The sequence below is a fragment of the Hypanus sabinus genome, chromosome 22, assembly GCF_030144855.1.
Source record: "Hypanus sabinus isolate sHypSab1 chromosome 22, sHypSab1.hap1, whole genome shotgun sequence".
NCBI classification, from domain to species: Eukaryota; Metazoa; Chordata; class Chondrichthyes; order Myliobatiformes; family Dasyatidae; genus Hypanus; species Hypanus sabinus.
Genome location: NC_082727.1, coordinates 57,486,031 through 57,510,404, shown reverse-complemented (window position 1 = coordinate 57,510,404; position 24,374 = coordinate 57,486,031). Strand labels below are relative to the sequence as shown.

Here is a 24,374-nt window from a genome sequence, read left to right as displayed (position 1 = left end):
CGCAGGCGGGCCATGAGGGCCGACTTCAGGTGACGGTGGAAACGCTCCACTAGCCCGTTCGACTGTGGGTGGTAGGCAGTGGTGTGGTGCAGCTGAGTCCCCAAAAGGCTGGCCATAGCTGACCACAGGCTGGAGGTGAACTGGGCGCCTCTGTCGGAGGTAATGTGGGCTGGTACACCAAAGCGGGATATCCAGGTGGCGATCAGGGCTCGGGCGCAAGATTCGGAGGTGGTGTCGGTGAGCGGGACCGCCTCTGGCCATCTTGTGAACCGGTCCACGATAGTCAGGAGGTAACGCGCTCCGCGCGACACTGGCAGGGGGCCCACGATATCCACATGAATGTGGTCGAAACGCCGGTGGGCGGGATGGAACTGCTGCGGTGGGGCTTTGGTGTGCCGCTGAACCTTGGCTGTCTGGCAGTGCATGCACGTTCTGGCCCATTCACTGACCTGTTTGCGGAGTCCGTGCCAAACGAACCTGCTGGAAACCATAGGTCCGGGCGCTGTGTCCAGAAACCCGGCAGTTTCAACGAAACCGCATGAACAGAGGCGGCGTCGGTCATTTCTGGTCCAAAAATCGTTTGGACCGTCGGGGTCACCAATTGTAGCGGTGTGCTACACGCAGCGCTAAAATTACGACACGGAGTCGGTAACTGCAGTCGAAGGAAAAAAACTTTATTCGAAAACTTCAGCCTCACTTTTAAGCCTCTGTCAACCGGCCCCCCATGGCGAAGAGGCTCCAAAGCTCTGTGCTCGCAAACCCCCGTAGGCTATCTAATTGTGAGTCGGTTCGAATACGCTAGGAAATGAGCCGCCACAGGATCATTATAAATTGTGAGCTGGTATCTGGACCAGTTGAAATAGGGGTGCGATCAGAATTCCCAAGAACTGACGTAGACATCCTTCTGGGTAACGATTTAGCTGGTGGTGAAGTTTGGTCGGCCATGGAGCTGACGAGCCAGCCTGTAAGTGTTGAGAACCCGCCCCTAGGTTCCAAGATCTATCCCGCATGCGCGACCACTCACAGCATGTTGAGAAAGACAGCTGAGAAGGAGACCAGTTTAATTCAGGCCAGTATCGATTTGGCTGAGACGTTTTTACCGACCCTGTACCAAGAGGAGTTAGAGGGTGGTAAAACGGAGAATAGGGAGGTGAAATAGAGTAAGGGAGAGGAAGTAGACCTGCCCTTAGCCAGGAGGAAATTTATAGAGGCACGGAGTAAAAATAAGAAACAGATAAGGCTGTTAGAAGGTCCAGGGTTGGACATGGATGATCTGTCTGGCTTGACAGAACTGTTTGAAGAAGTTGAAAACTTTAAAGGTGTTCCCGATAATGAAATGAGGGCAGTCCTAGATGAAAAGGATGCCATTACCTTGAAGAAGTCTGCTGGGTTGGCAGATGAGGTTATTTCAGCCCGCAGGGTTGAGCTTACTCCAGAAGGGAGTTGCCCAGAGAGTAATTGGGAGGATCAGGGGAACTTAGAATTTGAAAAGGGTACGGGTACTGAAAGCCTGGAAGAGGCAGATGTCCCATTTGAGTGTGTTCAAGATGTGGATGGATGTGGTACTGAACCTAGTAATGGAGCTCAGAAAAAGTCTGAAGTATTTGATTCAGTTGAAAAGGAATGCAGTCCTTGTGGGTCAGATGGACTTGGTTCAGTGAAGAAAGGGTTAACCTTGGTACTAGTGGGAAGTGAAAATTCCCAGTTGCTTGTGTTCAAAGGTGTGTTAAAAGTTAATGAGGAGATAAAAGGTGGTGATGTGAATCTTATTATTGAAGGAAAAGGGAAAAGTGTAGTTCCTAAATTGAATGAAGAAAATTTAAAGTCTGGATTGATGTCAGAAGCAGTAACCAGGCTGAAGGGACAATGGCTTGGTAACACGGTGCCTGCGAATCAATTACAGGTTGATTTGGAATGTAAAGGTGCCCCACATGCTATTGTTATTCAAGAGTGTGCTGTGAAGAGGCAGAATTTGAAATGCTGTTTGGACAAAGAGGGATCGCTTGCAGATTTTAAATTGAAAACTAATAGCATGAAGGGTCCTGAAGGTAAAATTAACGACTTGCTTAAAAATAAAGAATTGTGTGGAAGTTCAGCAAATGGGCTATGTTTGGAAAACATTGTTGATAAAATAACTCCTATGAAAGGAGCATGCAAAAGCCTATTCCACACTGGTGCACAAGCTAACCACATGGGAGTTAACTGGAAAAGGGGCGAGGGTTGACGGGATGCCACTTTAAATAACAGGATCTGGTTTTAAGGGATTTCGACAAAGCATGTAACTAATAAAGACAACCCCATGGAAGATTGTTAAGTTTGAAAGTAACATAAAGATTAGAATTTGCATGAACTTTTGTAATATACACATAAGCTAAGATCACAACTCTTTAGTTTTTGTTTGCTGAAGGAATAAAAATAGGTGGTTATTAAATTGGAGTCTGATGCTACAAGAATTTATTAAAGTACAAGATATTAAGATATTAAAGTAAATGACAATGTAATTGCTAACTGTTTAGATGCTGAATTGAATGCATAACTGTATTACTCTGTAGTGAAAAAAACTCTTGTATTGTGTTAGATTCTGAAATCCTGTAAGACTCCGTATAAATTAATTTTTACCTGTGGCAAAAATCTTAGCAGGAAGGGGGTGTTATGAATGTGAAGCAACTCTGAGGGGCCAAAGGGTACAAAGTCACCCCCTCCTTTTTGAGAATCGCAAGATCGCTATTAATTCGGGTCTGGGACCCAGGAAATGAGAGAGAGCGAGAGACGTCCAGAATACACAAGGTTTGGAATGTGTCCTGACCTCAGCGAAACGGAACCACTGATAACGGCCATTGTCTCTTGGAGACGGAATTGTGTATTGTACTGTACTATTCATTGAAACCCCTCAGGGGACAACCACAGTGGTCTGGTTGAGGGATTGCATTATCCCAACCTGATTGACATCTGAGACCCTGTGAGTAAGGATAAAAGAGGGGTCTGGGAACACCCCCTTTAAACGTACCAGGAGAAATGCTAGAAATCCCGTGACAGCATTTAATAGCGAAGCCGGTGGGGGCTCTTGTGCGTCCTCCCTTGCCAGGGTGGCAGGCTCCTCATGGAAGAACGGTTTAGCTAAAGGAGAGGCCACAAGTGAAAGGCCACACCAACGAGACTCCTGACGGATCGAAATCATAAAAGGAAAAGCCGGCAAGTTTTTCTCCAAACCTCTCTCTCTCTCCAACCATTGCAACCCAGCGGACCCCAATGGCTGCAGCCTGCATGAACTGAGTGAACTTTATATTTCCATCGGACAATACATTATCCCCTAGACAACGATAGAGCTTATTTCTTATTGATTATTATTATACACGCACTTTTAGATTTAGTATTGACGACGTATATTATCTGTATATTTGCATTGATATCATTTTTGTGTATTTTTACTAATAAATACTGTTAAAAATAGTATCATCAGACTTCAACGGACATCTCCATCTTTGTTGGTAAGTGACCCAGTTACGGGGTTCGTAACACTAGTTATATATTGTATGTGCTTAAGACATCTGCTCAGGGCTGTATACCAGTACTGTATCAAATTCAGAACAATACATTACAAATGTAGTAATTCAGTCTCCAATACCTAAGTACATTAACTTTGAGTTGAACCACCAATGCCTAACAATTATTTTAGAATTACTAGATGAATTAAGTTGAAGGAAAAAGCTATATGATAAGAAGCTTATGTAAAAACACAAATATCTCAAAATTGAGCCAATTTCGGCATCTTTTATATGCTGATGGCAGGTAAAAGATGTCTTGCATTTATCACCTCTTGCTAATGATTACTTCTGAGTTGATCAGTACCTATTGGCAAAGTGTACTTGATGTTTCTTGGTATGATTCACCCTAACACACTGATTTCTGCCCAGCCTCAACCACATAGCTAATCATCCCATTGGACACAGTTACATATCCTCCACTTTCAGCAAAAACTTGTACTTCTGGGGGAGATTCAGAACATCTAAAAAACAGGAGCATGTTGTTGCAGACTTGGACAATGCTTAAAAGTCCTGCACTGTCATATCAATGTCCCACATATAGCATAGCCCAGTTCCCAACTAAATATTAACTGAATCACTGGGTTCCCTTCCCCAGATGCAACCTTTTAAAAAAAATTAAACCTGTGACCTGCATGCAGCATAGTTGATGCATTGATCAGTTCAGAGTTTGCAGTGCTTACGACAAAGGTTTTGGCATTGTTGTGGACAGTGAGGAAGGTTGTTCAAGGCTATAGTAAACTGGGCAGAGTTCTAACAGATGGAATTTAATCCTATCAAGTGCAAAGTGATGCAGTTTGAGAATTCAAATAGGGACAGGACACATGCAGTAAACAGGAGGGTTCAAAGGAATGTTAGTACCCGCGGACCATGTGATTCAAGCTCGTAGTTCCCTGATCAAGAGGAAGACATTTAATGTTATTTTCTGTACACAAGTGCAAGAGAGGACAAAATAATTGTTACCCCAGATCCGATGCAGCACAAATATAAACATTAAGATAAAGAACACAACTGTTTGTTCATTATGTGCCGTGTCGTATGACATGGACAATCATTGTTTTTCAATGACACAATTGAAATTGGCAAATTTTTCACAGGAAGTGGTTTGCTGTTGCCTTCTTCTGAACAGTGTCTTTACAAGACAGGTGACTCCAGCCATTATCAATACACTTCAAAGGCTGCCTGCCTGGCATCAGTGGTCGCATAATCAGGACATGTGATATGCACCAGCTGCTCATACGACCATCCACCACCTGCTCCCATCACTTGACCCTGATTGAGGGACTAAGCAAGTGCTACACCTTGCCCAAGGGTGACCTTCAGGATAGTGGAGGGAAGGAGCACCTTACACTTCCCTTGGTTGAGATGCATCTTCATCCCTCTACCCAAAAGAACACAATAGTAAATGAAAAAACATAATAAATATAAGTACATAAGATAGCTTAAGTACATAGATAAATTGCATGTCCATAAAGTGAAGCTACACACAGGAGTGTCTATAAATAATGTGACTCTGACAAGAAATGATAAAGTAATGGTGGTTGGGGGTGTGGACCGTGGGTTAAGTGGGTGGAGGTTTTCATCACCCTTACTGCTTGTGGAAAGTAACTGTTTTTGAGTCTGGTGGTCCTGGTGTGGATACTACACCAATCAGTGCAGATAGATAGGGTGTTGAAGAGGATAAATGGAATATTTACCTTCATAGGTTGGGGTATAAAATATAAAAGTTGGGAAGTTATATCGTAACTTTACAAAACACTAATTAAGCTACACAAGTATTGTGTAGTTGTGGACACCTCATTGAAGGTTGTGATTACATTGGACATTCACCGAGATGGTGTCTGTATTGCAAGATTTCAGTGGATCGGCTGGGTTTGTATTCTTTGGAGCAGAGGAGGCCACTGGATAACCTAATAGAGATATATAAAATTGTGAGAGGCTTAGATCGTATGGAGAGTCAGGATCTTTTCCTTACGGTACAAGTGTCAAAAACAAAAGGACATGGTTTTAGGTGAGAGGAAAGCATTTTCAAGGGGATCTGAAGATACACACAGGGTGCTCTGGCCTCCAGGGGTGCATTATGTTTTGTATGCCTGTGGTTTTGTAAGAATGTCACTTCCTGTGTGTAAACTGTTGATTTACATCATTTCCTGCAGGTTAATTTGGATTCAATTTAAAGCAGATGGTGAAAAGACACCCATCTCTTTATTTGCCCTTAAAGCAGCAATATCTGTAAGTTTTTGTTAAACATAGAAATGTAGAAAACCTACAGCACAATACAGGCCCTTCGGCCCACAATGCTGAGCTGAACATGTACTTACTTTAGAAATTACCTAGGGTTACCCATGGCCCTCTATTTTTCCATGCTCCATGTACCTGTCCAGGAGCCTCTTAAAAGACCCTATTGTATCTGCAAAGACCCTATTGTACCAATTAATATTGGTAAACATTTAATAGATATGTATTGAGAAGAGTATTATGCTCATCATTATTAAGTATCATTGCGCCATGATTTTATTCTTGTCTACCTGGCATGTTTGTGGAATGTTGGCTTGTGTATTAACTTTGTTAACGCCAATTGTGAAAATCATCAAAAGTATTACTACGTATATTCAGGTGCGTGACGATTCTGTATTGAATTTAGTCTGTGTCATACTTGACTCTGCAGTTTCACTCATTAAAGACCCTGAAAATAGCTTCCGTCTCGGGCGGTTTTTGAGAAGGCGTTTAACTCACTGCATAGCTTTGTACATACACACTGTGAGGGCAGTAAACAGGAAGTTGCTGGTATTTGGATTGCACTGCCACAGGAGCTGATGGAATATGGCACAATCACACCATATAAGAGGCATTTAGTCAGGCACTTGAATAGGCAATGAAGAGAACAGGGGTTCCCGACTTTTTTTAATGCCATGGACCAATACCATTATGCAAGGGGTCTGTAGACCCCAGGTTGGGTACCCCTGGGATAGAAGGATACAGACATTGTGGGGAAATAAGACTGGCAGAAAGGTCAGCATGGATGTGCTGTACGTCTCTGTGAGCACTCACAACACACATATTGAGAAGCAAGGGTCTGCCTGACACATTGAAGAACATGCATTCTCCTCTCCTGCAGTACATAACTCTCTTTGGCTATTTTGTGCTTACCCTGAAGAGAATTTGTTAAGTGATGACTCACTTCCCTCTGGTCGGCCTAATGATGACTTGGGAGTTGCAACCTCTGAACAGAAATCCTAACAGGAACTGCTATTATCCCATTTTAGTGATGTATATGTGTGTGCTTGACAGACCTAAGCAGACTGTCAAAGTCATTTGGCGGAATGCCTCATCATCAGAACTCACCAAGACCTCACGTGACTGGTGGTTAGAGGACCACCCACCAGAACACGCCTCCCCCGATCAGATCCTACATTAAATCCCAGCACATACACAGTATAATGTGTAGCACATGTTTAGCACATCAGCAGGGTGTAAACTCCAACATCTAGGCAGATTGTTTTAAAAGCCGTGTTCAAGCATTCAAATGTAAATTTAGTATCGCCAGATAAGCAGTTGGAATTGGATCACAAGCTTTAGTATCAGGAAAACGACAGGAGGCACTGCAATTTTCGGTGGAGTGGTTTGTTATTCAGATGAACTAAAGAGTGGAAGTCGTGACATATTTTAAATTAATTACAATAAAATGATCAGCAATCCAAGTTACAGGACAGCAGTCTGATTCAGGAATGCAACACAAGGATTAGGTCAAAACTAGTAAAATAAAACTGAATGTCATGAAGTTCTTCACATAGAAAATCATCTGTGCTATACTTTATCTTAGATAGACACATGTATGAAAGGAAAATGGAGGGAAGGTTTAGATTGATCATGGAGTAAGTTTAAAGGCCAGCACAACAATGAAGGGTTTCCTATGTGCTATACTGCTCTCTGTTTTATGTTTTACACACTGCTGCTGCAAAGCAACAAATTTCACATCACACAAGTTAGTGTTAATAGATCTGTTTTTGATCAACTCATAACCTTGGCTTCTGGAAGATAAAATAAAAGAAAATGCTGGGACTTTTTCAGAAATAGTTTCAAATCTCCATGCACAAGTTTAGGAATAAGTGGTAAAATACCCCAAATCATCTTCCATTCCCAATTTTAACATTATTATTTGCTATAATTGGTGCTCAGAATCCTCTTCTGGTCTTACTAAACCTTTCAGCGATGTACTGTACAGTCATCATTTTGTGCGTGTAAAGTGCAAGCAGTTAAGTATGAAGGGGCATGCTTCAATTTAATCAGCATCAACACTGAACATTCTCAAATTTTGTAAAGGATGACCAATTTTGTATGGAATTGTACGACTAAGAGTCATTATTATTCTCTTCCGATTATAATTCCTAATTCCATTTTAAACTTTGGGTGGCAGGGTGGAGATCCGTCTCCACCAGAGGATGTGGAAGATGCTTTTTCCCTCCACTAGCCTGCAGGTCACCCTTAGGCAAGATGTAGCACCTGCTTTTACCCCACCACTCCAGATCAGGGTCCTGTGAAGCCATGGGAGCAAGCGGTGGATGGTCATTTGAGCAGCTGGTGCAGATCACAAGTCCTGGTTATGCAACCACTGACGCCAGGCAGACAATCTCTGAAAGAGTATTGATAATGGTCACCCGTCCCAGAAGGCAATGGGAAACCACTTCAGCAGAAACTTTTGCCAAAAACAGTCATGGCCATGAGACCACAATCACCCACGTCATACGACACGATACAAAATGATGGCGATCGTGATCAATAGAACAGCAGATACATAATCTACCATTACTACAACCAAGGACTAAATACTTACCAGCTTCTCATCTTGAATTTTCTTGAATTCTTCACATGCTAACCAGAACAAAACATTTTCTTCACTAAATTCACGTCTTAGAAAATCCTATGAATAAAAGAAGAAAAATAACTCTCACAGTAATTGGAGGCAATTCAATGTTAACATTAGGAATTTGCTATTAATGAATTTGTATCTGTGCCCCCCCTCCCCGGTCCTGGTGTTTCAGTCATTAGAACCCTGTTTTATAAACTACATTTAAAGCGTTCATGTTTGCAAACACTATTAGAAGATGTTTCTAAATTCCTTCTCCGCTAAGAAGAAAAAAAATACCATTTTTCCCAAAGTAGATAAAAATATCATTCCTCTAACACTGAAATAAACCTCTCTGTAAGTGCTCCAAAACCCTGGGTACATCCTTAAGGGCAGCCAAGGTCAATGTTGAGTTCATTATCAAGTACATCAGAATCAGAATCAGGTTTATTATCACCGGCATGTGTCGTGAAATTTGTTAACTTATCAGCAGCAGTTCAATGCAATACATAGTATAGAAGAAAAAAAAATATTAATAATTAAGAAAATCAGTTACAGTATAACATACCAAATGAATAATCATGTAATAAACAGAAATAATATATATTTTAAAAGTGAGGTATTGTTCAAGGGTTCCACATCCATCCAGGCATCCAGATACACAACATTTACAAAAATAAAATAATTCAAGCAAAATTATAGAAGAAATAACACAATTCTTATGTTTGTTTATACAGGTTTTTGTCTGCAAGGAATTTCTTTCGTCAGAGAGTTCTGAGTCTGTGGAATTCATTGCTGTAGCTGTGGAGGCCAGGTCGTTGAGTATATTTAAGGCAGAGGAAGATAGATTCTTGATTAGTTGGGCCAAAAAGGGATACGGAGAGAGGGCAGGAGATTGGAGCTGAGAGGGAAAATGGATCAGCCATGATGAAATAGAGCAGACTCGATGGGCCAAATGGCCTAATTCTGCCCCTATAATCTTATATTTATTTATTTATTGAGATACAGGACAGTATAGGCCCTACTGGCACTTCGAACCAGGCTACCCGGCAATCCCCCAATTTAATCCTAGCCTAATCAAGAGCCAACTTACAATGACCAATTAATCTACCAACCCGTACATCTTTGAACTGTGGGAGGAAACCGGAGCACCAGGAGGAAACCCACATGGTCACAGGGAGAGCGTACAAACTCCTTCAGAGGATTTCTATCTTACAAAAGATTTCAGGCAAACCATTCCTAAAACACAAAGGATTCCAAAACACAAGTACAATTGCTATACGCTAAAAAGACATATTCATGAGCCGCAAACAATTAAGTCATCTGTAGCAGAAATCCAAAGTCAGAGGAACAGATTCCAATTCATCCTGTGTTTCTGTCATTATTCCTGACATCCCTGGACCATTCCAAAAAGGCCTGAGCTGCCCTCTAAGTTTAAACTACCTTTTTGCCGTTTGGGTGAATTCATATACATGATATATTTTCAGTTACCTTTCAACACAAGTGATCTAAAAGCTTCTGGAGACAGAGTTCCCAGCTACCCACAATGAACGCAGTTAAGCTGGCTCCCTGGTCAGCTGTTAATATGTTAAATAACCCATAGATAAGCCATGTTGTTTTCTATTGAAGACTGCTTCAACGTTCATGGACTCAGGAACTTGGACTATATTTTTATCAGTGTATTTTACTATCTTATCTTACATGTGTTTGTTTTCGTATGTGCTATATGTTCCTTGTATGACTGTTGGTTCTGTGTTTTTGCACCTTGAGTAATGCTGTTTCATTCTGTGGTTGAATGACAATTGAACTTGAAATGATGGGCTGCCAGCTTCCTTGAACTAAACATCTTAGCTAGCATTGCCAATTTTGAAACAATCCAAATAAAATAAACCGTTTTGTTGTACTGCGTCCTCTGAACAGTTAGACCAGGTACAGTGGTGCTAGCAAGTCTGTTATAGACACTACTTTTTTGCAAAGCTGCCTTCTCAATTTTAAGCTGATGACATTAACGTTAAGAACAGAAGACTGGCTCCCGTTTACAACAAGAAGTGAAACAACGAATAGCAGTTGGATATTGAACTTATTCAAAAACAACTGTTTGATCTTTACAAGTGTCATCTGCTGTGTTTAGAAAGCTGATCTGAGCAAAAAAAAAACAAGGAGCCCTGGCCCAAAGGCAGCAAATATCTATCACAACAGATGTACCTAATAAAGTGGCCACTAAGTGTACATGCAGAAAATCTCTGGATTCGCTTTACTGTTGGCCGCATTCTCATTCTAATACTGCAGATTCAGCCTCACTCTCTTCCTTTATCACTTCTCCCTATTTACATATTCATCCTGATTCTTCTGCATCAGGATAATATCTGACACTAATCCTTTTTTACCTTCACTGCACTTCTCTGAAAGTGTTTCTGCATCTGGCAATTGACAATGGGTGAATCCAAATCAATGCATTAGTAAATCTGTTGCACTGTTTGAGATCTAATGATAGAACGTGGTCCCAACGTTCTACCCCAAACTCGAGTGAAATGAGATTCAACAGAAGCTTACAGTCTTCTCTTAGATTAGATGCACAGAAAACCTACAGCACAATACAGGCCCTTTGGCTCACAATGCTGTGCCGAATTTGTCCTTACCTTAGAAATTACCTAGGGCTACCCACAGCCCTCTATTTTTCTGAACTCTATGTACCTATCCAGAAGTCTTTTAAAAGACCCTATCGTATCCACCTCCACCACCATCGCCTGCAGCCCATTCCATGCACTCATCACCCTCTGCATAAAAAAACTTACCTCTAACATCTCCTCCGTACCTACTTTCAAGCACTTTAAAACTGTGCGCTCTAATGCTAGGCAATTCAGCCCTGGGAAAAAGCCTCTGACTATCCACATGATCAATGCCTCTCAAAATCTTGTACACCTCTATCAGGTCACCTCTCATCCTCCATTGCTCCGAGGAAAAAATGCCAAGTTCACTCAACCTATTCTCATAAGGCAGGCTCCCCAATCCAGGCATCATCCTTGTAAATCTCCTCTGCACCCTTTCTATAGTTTCCACATCCTTCCTATAGTGAGGTGACCAGAACTGAGCACAGTACTCCAAGTGGGGTCTGACCAGGATCCTATATAGCTGCAGCATTACCTCTCGGCTCCTAAACTCAACCCCACGATTGATGAAGGCCAATGCACCATATGCTTTCTTAACCACAGAGTCAACCTGCGTCGCAGCTTTGAGTGTCCTATGGACTCGGACCCCAAGATCCCTCTGATCCTCCACACTGCCAAGAGTATTAACATTAATACTATATTCTGCCATCATATTTGACCTACCAAAATGAACCACCTCTCACTTATCTGGGTTGAACTCCATTTGCCACTTCTCAGCCCAGTTTTGGTTTGGACAGTTATCTGTGTTCCACTGTAACCTCTGACAACCCTCCACACTATCCACAACACCCCAACCTTTGTCTCATCAGCAAATTTACTAACCCATTCCTGTACTTCCTCATCCAGGTCATTTATAAAAATCACGAAGGTAGGGGTCCCAGAACAGATCCCTGAGGCATACCACTGGTCACCAACCTCCATGCAGAATATGACCCATCTAAAACCACTCTTTGCCTTCTGTGGGCAAGTCAGTTCTGGATGCACAAAGCAGTTCTGGATCCCATGCCTCCTTACTTTCTCAATAAGCCTTACATGGGGTACCTTGTCAAATGCCTTGCTGAAATCCATATATACTGTATCTACTGCTCTACCTTCACCAGTGTGTTTAGACACATCTTCAAAAAATTCAATCAACATCATAAGGCACAACCTGCCTTTGACAAAGCTATGCTGACTATTCCTAATCATATTATGCCTCTCCAAATGTTCATAAATCCTGCCTTCCAGTTTCTTCTCCATCAACTTACCAACCACTGAAATAAATCACTTAACTTGAATGACTAGATTCTAATTCATTTAACTTGAATTACTGGATATTGAGATTTTTTTGAACTAAGAAGTGCCCACTTTCTCATTTCAATGTTATATTTGCAATTTTTTTATTGCTTTAGTGATAAAAATTACAAATTTCAGATAGGGTTCCTATCAATTTTATTCAAAACTGTTTGTAATTTGAGTTTGCCAAGTTCTTTACAGATTTATGAGGAGTGCAGACAGGGTAAAAACAAGCTGGCTTTTTTCCACTGAGGTTGTATTGGACTACAACTAGAGGTTATGGGTTAAGGGTGAAGGAGTATGAAGGAAGGTCAGCTCCAACAATTATCAGGAGAGAAAACAGAGACAGAGAGTAATACAATGAGAAAACAGGCCTCTTGGCCCAACTCATCCATCCCAACCACAATGCCCACCAGATTTGTCCCATTTGCCTGTATTTGGTCCATATCCCTCTAACTCCTTCTAACCATCTACTTACCTAAATGTCTCTTCAATCTTATTAATGCACCTGCCTTAACCACTTCTTTCTGGCAGCTCTTTCTATATAGACAACAGCCTCTGCATAAATAAACTTTTCCCTCAGGTGCCTTTTAAATCTTTCACCTCTCACCTTAAACACGTGCCCTCCAGTTTCTAGTTTCCCTTCCCTGGGACAAAGACTATGTACCTATGGCAAGGTGAAGATATGTCACTACCAAAGGAGGTGCAAGGCACTCCTTCCCTCCACTAGACAGCAGGTCACCCTCATGCAAGATGCAGCACCTGCTTAGCCCCCCAATCAGGATCACATGAAGCCATCGGAGAAGGCAGTGGATGACCATTTGAGCAGCTAGTGCTTATCACAAGTCCTGGTTATGCGACTACTGATGCATAACAATTAGGCAGACAATCTCTGAGGTGTATTGATAATGGCTGGGGTCATGTGTCTTGTAACGACACTGCCCAGAAGAAGGCAACGGCAAACCACTTCTATGGAAAAAATTGCCAAGAACATAATTGGTCATGGAAAGACCATGATCGCCCATGTCATATGACACGGCACGTAACAAACAAACGATCAATGCCGCACTCTATTTTTGCCCCTCATGATTTTTATTACCCTCTCAATATCCTCCCCCTCTTCCACAGCACTCGCCTGGGCCTGCCCATCCTCTTCCAACCGGGCACTCAAGTTCCAGCAGCATCCTCGTAAAGTTTCTCTGAACTGTTTTCACATTAACCATGTCTGTCCTCTAACAGGGTGACCACAATTACCCCTCGTGAGTTGGACCAGTATTCCAACTGCAGCCTCACCAACATCTTGTACAGCCACAACAGGAGACCCCAAATCCTATACTCCACGCCCTGACAGAAGGAGGCCAGCGCACCAATACTTCCTTCAGCAGAATAAGCAGAAAGACATAATGCACCCTGTCCTTGAACTGAGGTGTGGATAGCTGCACTTGTGACTATGCTGTCTGTTTTTGGAGGCCATCACCAAGGCTTGTGCAGTCTCCCTTGCTGCAAGTAAAATAAATGTGCTTATGATTGATCCATTCTGAGTTCATTGTTGTTTATTATAAGACATGGCAAAAAGGTGCTTGACACAGCTACCTGTGACATTATATTCAGCAAGTTATATATTTGTACTCCTAACTCCCTCTGTTCTACATCACTCTTCAGTGGCGTGGTCATTCACTGCATTAGTCTACCATGATATGGCTGCCCAAAACGCGCCTTGCACTTATTGGAGGCCATATGCTAGTCCTCGGCCTACTTGCCTGGCTGATCTAGATCAGCTGAAAGGCTGAATGATCTGACAAGGCAGGGGCACATTCTGCAAAACTCCATTTTTTAAAATTCATTTCCCACTGAGCGGGCAGGGTGGGATTGGGGATGTAAAAGGTTTTCATGAAAGCCAAGGCAAAAGCCTTTGCTCCCCCAGCTCATAAAGCAAGTATCTTGTGGAACTGCTAGCTCCCACCAGCTTTTCATTGCCAGGTTTCTTGGTCTTTTGTAATGAAAATTCACTAATCCTTCATTGGTTTAAATGAGGCTGCCAAGGAATCTGGCATAAAAACCATAAAAACCACGGCAAGCTGTTGTCATTTGGGTTAGGATCTCATTCCACGCAATTTGATCTCCAAACTTCTCCAGCCCCAACTGGTAAATATTAAGACTAAACAGACTAAAAGCTAACAATCTTTAAGACATACCTTTCAGACTTATATAATTTGTAAACCGGAAGTATAGATAATTTAATTATAAATACAGGAACCAAAGAATCATATCTGCACAAAATTATATACTATTCTAGAACAAAGAACATAGCAGCACAGTAAAGGCCCCTCAGCCAGACTTTTAACCTACTCTAAGATTAATCTAATCTTCCTCCATTGTTCTATCATCCCTGTGTCTATCGAAAAGTTTCTTAAATGCCCCTAATGTATCTACCTCTACCACCACCCCAGCTGGGTATTCGACATACCCACCACTCTGTAAAAATAACTTAGCCCTGACATTATCCCAATACTTTCCTCCAATCACCTTATATACTGTATATATTTCCCTTCCTATTAGCTGTTTCTGCCCTGAGAATGTCCTGCTGCGCACTCTATCTATGTCTCTCATCATCTTATCCAACTCTATAAAGTTATCTCCATCCTCCCTGGCACCAAAGAGAAAAGCCCTAGTTCCCCTCTGCACCTTCTCTAATGCTTCAACATCCTTCCTACAATGAGGGGACTAGAAATAAACACAATATTCCAATGTGGTCCAGCCAGAGTTTATCGAGCTGCAACACTACCTCATGGCTCTTGAACTCAACCTCCTAACCAAAGAAGGCCAGCACACCATATGCCTTATGAACTTGAAACAGAACATTGAGGGATCTATGGACGTGAACCTCATGATCTCTCTGTTTATCCACACTGCTAAGAATCCTGCCATTAACCTTGTATTCCGCCTTCAAATTCAATGATCCAAATTGAAACACTTCACAGTTTTCTAGGTTGAACTCCATCTGCCACTTCTCAGCCCAGCTCTGCATCATGTCAAAGTTCCTTAAAATTATAGATAATTTTGAGGAACATGTAAGAGATAAGGTCAGAGCTCAAGTACATTTATTATCGAAGTATGGGTGCCTTCAAAACAACCCTGAAATTCATCTTCTCCACAGACAATCACAAAACAAAGAAGAATCATGGAACCAACCCCTTCAAAGAAAAACATCAAACATCAAACCCCACCTCTCTGCCATGTGCAAATGACAACAAAAAAAAACAAGCAAAAAAAAGAGCATAAAGAACAAAATCAAAAGGCATATTTCAGTATGGTTTAATGTTCATCATCTACAGATTACTCCAATTCAAAAAACATCGCCCAAAAGTAGTAACAAAAAGGAGTGACCGTAACTAAAACACATCATAAAAAGTGAATTAGAGTCCAAGTCTACAATCAGTGTCAACTAAGCCTTACTCCAGCCTCATCCAGTGACAGCATCAAAGAAGAAAGAGATCACTCGAATGCAAGGACTTTCCAATGTCAAGTAGGTACATTTACGCATTGAAACAGGAAAACCCCATTAAAATATACCAATACAAAAACCTGATGACACCTAGTTGCTATCTAAATGACTGCAGAAAGTGTAGCAGTGACTCGTGTACTTCAGGTAACACTAAGAACAAGTAACAGGTACAGGAGTGGTTGTAGTACCAGAGATTTGCTTTATTTTGTGAACTTCCTGACGCCTCAGTATGTTAGCCAGTGGGCACTCAGAAAGCAGCATTCTTTTTCTTGTGTGTGAAATGCAGGATTTATTTTTGTGGACTAGCTGCCTCATCAACAGGATATAAAAAGACACGGGGGCTGGGAGTGGTTGACGAGAAACAAGTTCTTGTCATGCTGCTTCATTCACCCCAAGCATCGGTTGTGTTTCACACGTGCCAACGTAGTCATGTGGTGAGTTCTCATCTCAAGTGAAAGGAAATATTCCTTAAGCAAAATTCCCATTCATCAGATCAACATACAACAACTGAAAGGATTATCCATGCAGAGCAAGATCCTAATTAACCGTGTTCAACATCAATCCATACCTCTTTGAAGGCAGATATTTTAGAATCTGAGAAACAATTGTGCTTTTCAATTTTTCAAAATTACTGCCCTCAGGAATTGTATGCTATTATAAAATACAGCCATGAAAGGAGCTCTATTTATACAATAACTTATAAAATAAAAGAGAGTCACATGCTTTGGGGAGAATTCTGTGCCCAGTGTCAAATATGAAGTATAACAGTGGAGGTTAATTAGGCAAACAAACGGCATATAAGGAATAAAAGTAGCATGGCAGCAACTATATTTCATAAGGAGTTTGAGGAGATTCAGTACAGCACCAAAAACACTGGAAGATTTCTATATATGTACCATGGAGCGCTTTCTAACTAGCTGCATCACCACCTGGTATGGGAAGGGTCACACACAGGATCAAAGTAAGCTGCAGAGAGTTCTAAACTCACTCAGCTCCATCATGGGAATTAGCCTCCGTAGCATCCAGAACATCTTCAAGAAGCGATGCCTCAAAAAGGCGGCATCCATCATTAAGAACCCCCATCACACAAGACATGCCTTGGCCTCATTGCTACCATCAGGAAGGAGGTACAGAAGCCTTAAGGTACACACTCAGAAACAGCTTTTCCACCTCAACTATCTGATTTCTGAATGGACACTGAACCCATGAACGCTACCTCACTACTTTTTTAAAAATTTCTACTTTTGCACTACTTATTTAATTTAACTATTTTAAATATATGTATTTACTGTAATTCCAGATTTCCAGCATCTGCAGATTTTCTCGTACTGTAATTCACATTTTTTTTCTATTATTATGTATTGCATTGTACTGCTGCCACAAAGTCAACAGATTTCACAACCTATGCCAGTGATATGAAACCTGATTCTGACAACTGGCATGCACATAAGGCTTCACATGCTTCAGGAAACTGAATCAAATGAAGTACTGTACATGCATCTTCACTAGCGAAATGTAGCAAATGAAGCAACCATTTTGTGCCCAGCAAGCCCTCGTGAACACCAGTGTTTTAATGATCAGTTTATCGGTGCACTTGAGATGTTAATTGAGGGATAAATATGAAATAGTACACTGGATACCTCCTCATACCGTTTGCAGTGGTATCTTCCTGAGATGGCAGAGAGTCTATTCAAACTGGCAATTAACACCAGCATAGCATTTACATTACTTCACTGAAATATCAGTAACATTTGCACACAAGGCTTTGGAGCGGGGCTAATTCTCAGAGTGAAAATATGATCAACTTGGGCATTACAATCTGGGATAAAGGCTCACTTAAGCAAAGTTTACACTAACTAATACACTGTTTTTCCCATCTAGTGAAAAAGGTCAATTCTATCATCATCCTATTAATTGCTGACACTTCCTGCACCAGATTCCTCAGTTAGATCAATGATACCACTCTACAATAATTGTTATAAATATGTAATCACCTAATAATCCACTAGAAAACAGTTTGAGAATCTAAATTAAGAAAATAACTCAATGACTAAAGTTAATCTCAGTAAAAGTGATCATGAAATTGCCAAACTGGTGCAGAGTCCAGCTGATCCAGTCTGGAAAGGAAATTCGTTCTTCCTGTCTGGTAGAGCTCACTTAACTCCAATTCATAATAACTCTTTATTACCCTCTAAAGTTGTAATAAACTTCTTAGGCCAAGAGAGACGCACAATCAAACTAGTTTCATCCACAAATAGAAAAACAACAGATTCTGAATCCAAGCTACCAAATCACTATGCATCCCATGCATCTTAACCATTTGCATTGAACTACCAAGAAACAGCTTGTCAAATGCCTCACTAAACGATCAGGAACAGCTTCTTTCCTTCTGCCATCTGATTTCTGAATGAACATTGAACCCATAAACACTACCTCACTACTTTTTTATTTCTATTTTATATTTTGCACTACTTATTTAACTTTTTATATATGTACACACACACACACACACACACACACACACTTACTTATAGGTCATATTTTTTTCTCTATTATCATGTATTGCATTGTAATAGAGAAACAAATTTCAAGATATATGCTGGTGATATTAAAAATCAAAAGGATTGATCAGACAGGCAACATCTTGTGAACTCCTATTATCTGCTTAATTATTGTTCATTTTACTTTAGGGGCACCTGAAATTTTCAATATAAATTCAACATTATTCTCCAGGTTCACTATGTTAAATTCATAAGAACATTCATAAATCAATGTTTTGAGATGCTAAGTTGAAGTTGTATGAGATGTGGATAGGGCCACATTTGGAGTACTGTATACAATGCTGATCACCTACCTATAGGAAAAAGATCAATACAGTTGAAAGAGTACAGATAAAATATACCAGGATGTTGCCGGGACATGGGTTATAGGGAAAGGCTGAATAGGTGAGGACTTTTTCCCCTTGGAGCATAGGAGAATGAGGGGAAATTTGATAGAGGTATATAAAGTATGAGACGTATAGAAAGGGTAAATACAAGCAGGCTTTTGCCATTGAGGTTGGAGGTCATAGGTTAAGGGAGAAAGGTGAAATATTTTAGAGGGATCAAAGGGAGAACTTCTCGCAGAGGGTGGTGAAAATGTGGAAGGAACTGCCAATGGAAGTGGTGGATGCAGGTTCATTTTCAAAACTTAAGAGATTTGGATAGGAGGGCTGTGAGGGCTATAATCCAGGTGCAGGTCAATGGCACGAGGAAGAATAATGACTTGGTTTGGACTAGATAGTGGTCAGGGGCCTGTTTCTGTGCTGTAGTGCTCTATGACTCTAAATTTGTAACTTGGCATAATACGAAAAGCTTGTTCACAACCATGTTAAATTGCAATTCTGTACAGTTTGAAGAAACAATTCTCTATTGATCACCAAAATATTCCATAAGTACACTAGAAAGAACAGAAATGTGCCCGTGGTCACATCAAGCTTAAACTTCCAACCTGAGTTCATCAGAAAGACCAGCAAACCATGAAGAGAAAGGAAAATAAGGCAAAGATACTGAAAAACAGGGAAATGAAAGGAATAAAGTAGGAACATAATACAAGCACATAAAAAAAACACATCTTTGCATAGGATTTAATCCTATCAAAAGCACTCATTGATTCAGTATGAATTTTTTTTAAAACTTTAACAGATCAATTTAACAAATGTAAAACAGACAAACCCTAAAAAGCTTTACTCCTTCTGGATCTTCAAGGAGATTCTCTAGAGAAATAGCCCATCTTGAGAATCCTGATGTATTCGGCTGGCTACAACCAGCAGGAACATCATTATCGTGTATTTCTGTAAAACAAAAGAACACAGAACTGTACAATGAATATTACTATAGCAAAATACTGAGAAATTATTTCTTTCTTTTTGTATTGCTCTTTTGCACACTGGTTGAGCATCCAAATTGGTGTGATCTTTCATTGATTCTATTATCGTTATCATTCTGTTATAGACTTATTGAGTACGCCCACAAAAAATGAATTCCTAGGTTATATATAGTGACATGTATGTATTTTGATAATAAATTCACTTTGAACTTTTAGTGTGCTAAAATTATTGTGGTAACGCCCTATCAGATCCCCAGCTAAAAAAAGAGAAGCTGTTTATGAATACCTTCATCATCACCATTATGTGCTGTGTCATATAATATTATGATGTTCTTGGCAAATTTCTATAGAAGTGGTCTGCCATTGCCTTCTTCTGGGCAGATTTCTTTACAATGCAGGTGACCCCAGCCATTATCAATAGTCTTCAGAGATTGTCTGTCTGGTGTCAGTGGTCGCATAAACACGACTTGTGATATGCACCGGCTGCTCATACGACCATCAACTACCTGCTCCCCCATGGCTTCACGTGACCCTGACTAGGAGGCTAAGCAGGAGCTACACCTTGCCCAGGGGTGAGCTGCAGGCTAGCAGAGGGAAGGAGTGCCTTACACCTCCTTGGTAGAGACATATCTCCACCCCACCACCCAATAACTACATTAGTAAAAGCATTAATGCACAATTATCAATTGTAAATTCTAAATGCTGGGGGTCATACTGCAGCCAGTCTTTCCCATTCTTTCAGACACAGTGGATCGTGAGACCAAAGGCTTAAGCTAATATAATCGTGCTGTAGTGGATTTTGCAAGAGGTTGAAGTTCCAGCTGAAAGTGAATCCAGGTGCAAGGAGAGAGGGAAAAAGCTTAGAGCAGGACTCAATTCTTACAGATACAAGGGTTTTAAATAATACAGCTGGATCTGCCCAATAACTGCTGCTCAGACCTTATGTGAGTACATCCACGCCTGCCCCGAGTACTATGCCTGCACTACCACTCCCCACCATCCTGCAGCAATCTAATGACTGAAGCCTTTGTAAAAGACTGAGTTGACAAATCTAGTACATGGAGTTCTGCTATGTGTGTGAGGTCATACAGTTCCTCAGGGCTACAAAAGACAGGATACCTTTCAACTGAAATGGAATTGAAAAAGCAAAGAAATTTGATTGTGTATAATTATACTATACCCACACAAATGTCAGCTGGATTAAATTCGCTCTAGATAGATTTAGTGTTGGTAATTTATTAACATTTTCAGGGTTACTTTACATTAAGATAATATAAGTAATTAGGCCTTGTGGTTACATAATCTCTCTAACATCCTCAGGATATTGTTTCACTGACAATGAAATACATTTGAAATTGTCAGCAAATAAGGAAGCCAATACATGCACAACATTGTCGTACAAACACAAACTGAAATAAATAACCAGTTAGCCCACGTTAAGCCACATGGGCTCCACGGTAGGACAACGGTGATTGCGACTCGATTACAACTCAGGGCGTCAGAGCTCGGAGTTCAATTCCAAAGCCCTCTGTAAGGAGTTTGTACATTCCCCACATGAGTCGCGCGGGTTTCCTCCAAGTGCACCGGTTTTCTCCCACAGTCCAAAGACGTACTGGTTAGTAGGTTGATTGGTCATGGTCCCGTGATTAGGTAGGTTGCTGGGCGGTGCAGCTTGAAGACCCCAAAGGGCCTATATCACACTATATTTCTAGATAAATACAGTACAGTTTGAAGCTATCAGGCACACATATATATAACCAGAGTACCTAATACTTTTGCACAATTCTATAGTGATTCTTGGCCGGCTGGTGACATAGTGACATCAGCGCTGGACTTCGGGGCAAGAGGTCCCGAGTTCAGATGCCCAAGACACGCCGCACAATGACTCACTCACTCTCACACACACACACAGTAATTCTACGTATTGCACTGAACAGCTGCTGCAAAAAAGAAACTAATTTCAGGACATACATGAGAGATGGTAAACCTGATTCTGATATGGGTCTCCATTGTGGTCTGAGAGTGGGAGGAGGCAGGGAGAGGGGAATCATGGTTAGGATAGAGGAAGGGAGAGGAGAGGAAGCAGAAAGCATCAAAGAGAGATTCTGTAATGTTTAATAAACCAATTGTTTGGAATCAAATGACCTTGCCTGGGTTGGGTATGTCAGCACCCACCCCTGACACTCCTTCCCTGCCACCTGTCCCAGACCCTTCCCACAGCACTCCACCCTCACATTCCGAACATCCTTTGCTCCTGCCAGATTTACAAACTTGCTGTCTGCTTCATTTTGACAAAAACAGTACCATGAAAGTCTTGGGCACAGCAGTTATATACAGTACATGTGCCTAAGACTTTCGCACAGTACTGTAAGTAAATAAATAACCCTTTTTTTTGGTCAGAATGCAGATCTCATGCTCTTTCATGTGAGCAATGAGTTGGGGCCTCAGTTCAACATCTCATCTGAAACAGTAATGGAGAAGAGCGTCCTTTTTACTGCTTCTCCCAAATGCAAAATTGTCTGAAGCCACCTTCTTCAATGAGCTTTTCAGCACTTTGCAACTAAGCCTTAGAGCGCTGACTCCGCTGTCACTCCCATTTCCCTCTCCTTCTACAGTCCATCGTATCATATATCCCTTAAAGGTTTCTTTCCCCACAGACCAAGCACTGGGACCACATCTTTTCTTATTCATATAACTGGCCTCACCCTCTCTCTGATTTCAAAACTGTCTACAATATGCACTCCTGCTCTTATGACTCATTCCCAGCAAACTATTGGCCATTCTAATCTCGACCCAGTCCTTGCTCAGCCACTTTCACATCATTAAATGTGCATCCTTCCTTAAAAATGGAACTCTGGCTATCTATCTTACTAATAAAATCCATTTGCCAATCTTCCTGTCCTTATTTTTTTTCCTGTGTGGCCAACTGCCAACCTTTCTTGAAAATCACGCTTTAAAGCACACCCAGACAGAATTCAGGGCTCACACCACCAGGTTCAAGTGTGCTAAGTGATGGAAGCAGTCACAGTGTGACTGAATTGTAGTAACTGGGGCTATTCAAAACCCGAATGTTGAGGAAAGTCTCTTCAGAATCAGAATCGGGTTTATTATCACCAGCATGTATCGTGAAATTTGTTAACTTAGCAGCAGCAGTTCAATGCAATACATAATATAGAAGGAAAAAATAATAAGTAAATCAATTACAGTATATATTTAAAATAGTTTAAAAATCATGCAAAAACAGAAGTAATACATATTTTAAAAGTTGAGGTCGTTTTCTCGGGTTCAATGTCCATTTCGGAATCGGATGGCAGAGGGGAAGAAGCTGTTCCTGAATCGCTGAGTGTGTGCCTCAAGCTTCTGCACCTCCTACCTGATGGTAACAATGAGAAAAGGGCATGCCCTGGGTGCTGGGGGTCCTTAGCTGCTTTTCTGAAACACTGCTCCTTGAAGATAACCTGGGTACTTTGTAGGCTAATACTCAAAATGGAGCTGACTATATATACAACCCACTGCAGCTTCTTTCATTCCTGGGCAGTAGCCCTTCCCATACCAGACAATGACGAAGCCTGTCAGATGCTCTCCACATCTATAGAAATTTTTAAGTGTTTTTGTTGACATGCCAAATCTCATCAAACTCCTAATGAAGTATAGTCACTGCCTTCCTTATAATTGTATCAATACATTGGGACCAGGTTAGGTCCTCAGAGATCTTGACACCCTGGAAATTGAAACTGCTCACTCTCTCCACTTCTGATCCCTCTATGAGGATTGGTATGTGTTCCTTCATCTTACACTTCCTGAAGTCCACTAACAGCTCTTTTACCTTACTGACATTGAGTACAAGATTGTTGCTGCAACACTACTCCACTAGCTGGTATATCTCACTCCTGTACACCCTCCCATCTGCATTTGAGATTCTACCAACAATGGTTGTATCATCAGCAATTTATAGATGGTATTTGAGCTATGCCTAGCCACACAGTCATGGGTATAGAAAGAGTAGAGCAGTGGGCTAAGCACACACCCATGGCACGCCAGTGTTGACCATCAGCGAGGAGGAGATATTATCACCAATCCACGCAGATTGTGGTCTTCTGGTTAGGAAGTCAAGGATCCAATTGCAGGAGGTGGAACAGGGGCCCAGGTTTTGTAACTTATCAATCAGAATTGTGGGAATGATGATATTAAATGCTGAGCTACAGTCTATGAACAGCATCCTGACATAGGTGCTTGTGTTGTCCAGGTAGTCTAAGGCCGTGTGAAGAGCCAGTGAGATTGCATCTGCTGTAGACTTATTGTGACGATAGGCAAATTGCAATGGGTCCAGGTCCTTGCTGAGGCAGGAGTTCAGTCTAGTCATGACCAACCTCTCAAAGCATTTCATCACTGTAGATTTGAGTGCTACTGGGCAATAATAATCATTAAGGCAGCTCACATTACTCTTCTTAAGTACTGTTATAATTGTTGCCTTTTGAAGCAAGTGGGAACTTCCACATGTAGCAGTGAGAGAAGTTGAAAATGTCCCTGAATACTCCCGCCAGTTGATTGGCACAAATTTTCAGAACCTTACCAGGTACTCCATCGGGACTTTCTGCCCTGCGAGAGTTCGCTCTCTTTAAAGACAGCCTAACATTGGCCTCTGAGACAGAGATCACAGGGTCACCAGA

The 24,374-nt window shown here is 41.3% G+C and overlaps 1 protein-coding gene across 1 annotated transcript in view; it reads right to left on the bottom strand.

Moving 5' to 3' along the window:
* LOC132379651 (regulator of G-protein signaling 10-like) overlaps positions 1 to 24,374 on the bottom strand; it is a 78,830-nt gene that overhangs the window by 23,873 nt on the left and 30,583 nt on the right. The window contains exons 2-3 of the mRNA XM_059947826.1: positions 19,551 to 19,669; positions 8,377 to 8,463 (exon numbers count right to left, since the gene is read on the bottom strand). Coding sequence (XP_059803809.1) covers positions 8,377 to 8,463; positions 19,551 to 19,669 — 206 coding nt within the window. The remainder of the gene's footprint in view (positions 1 to 8,376; positions 8,464 to 19,550; positions 19,670 to 24,374) is intronic.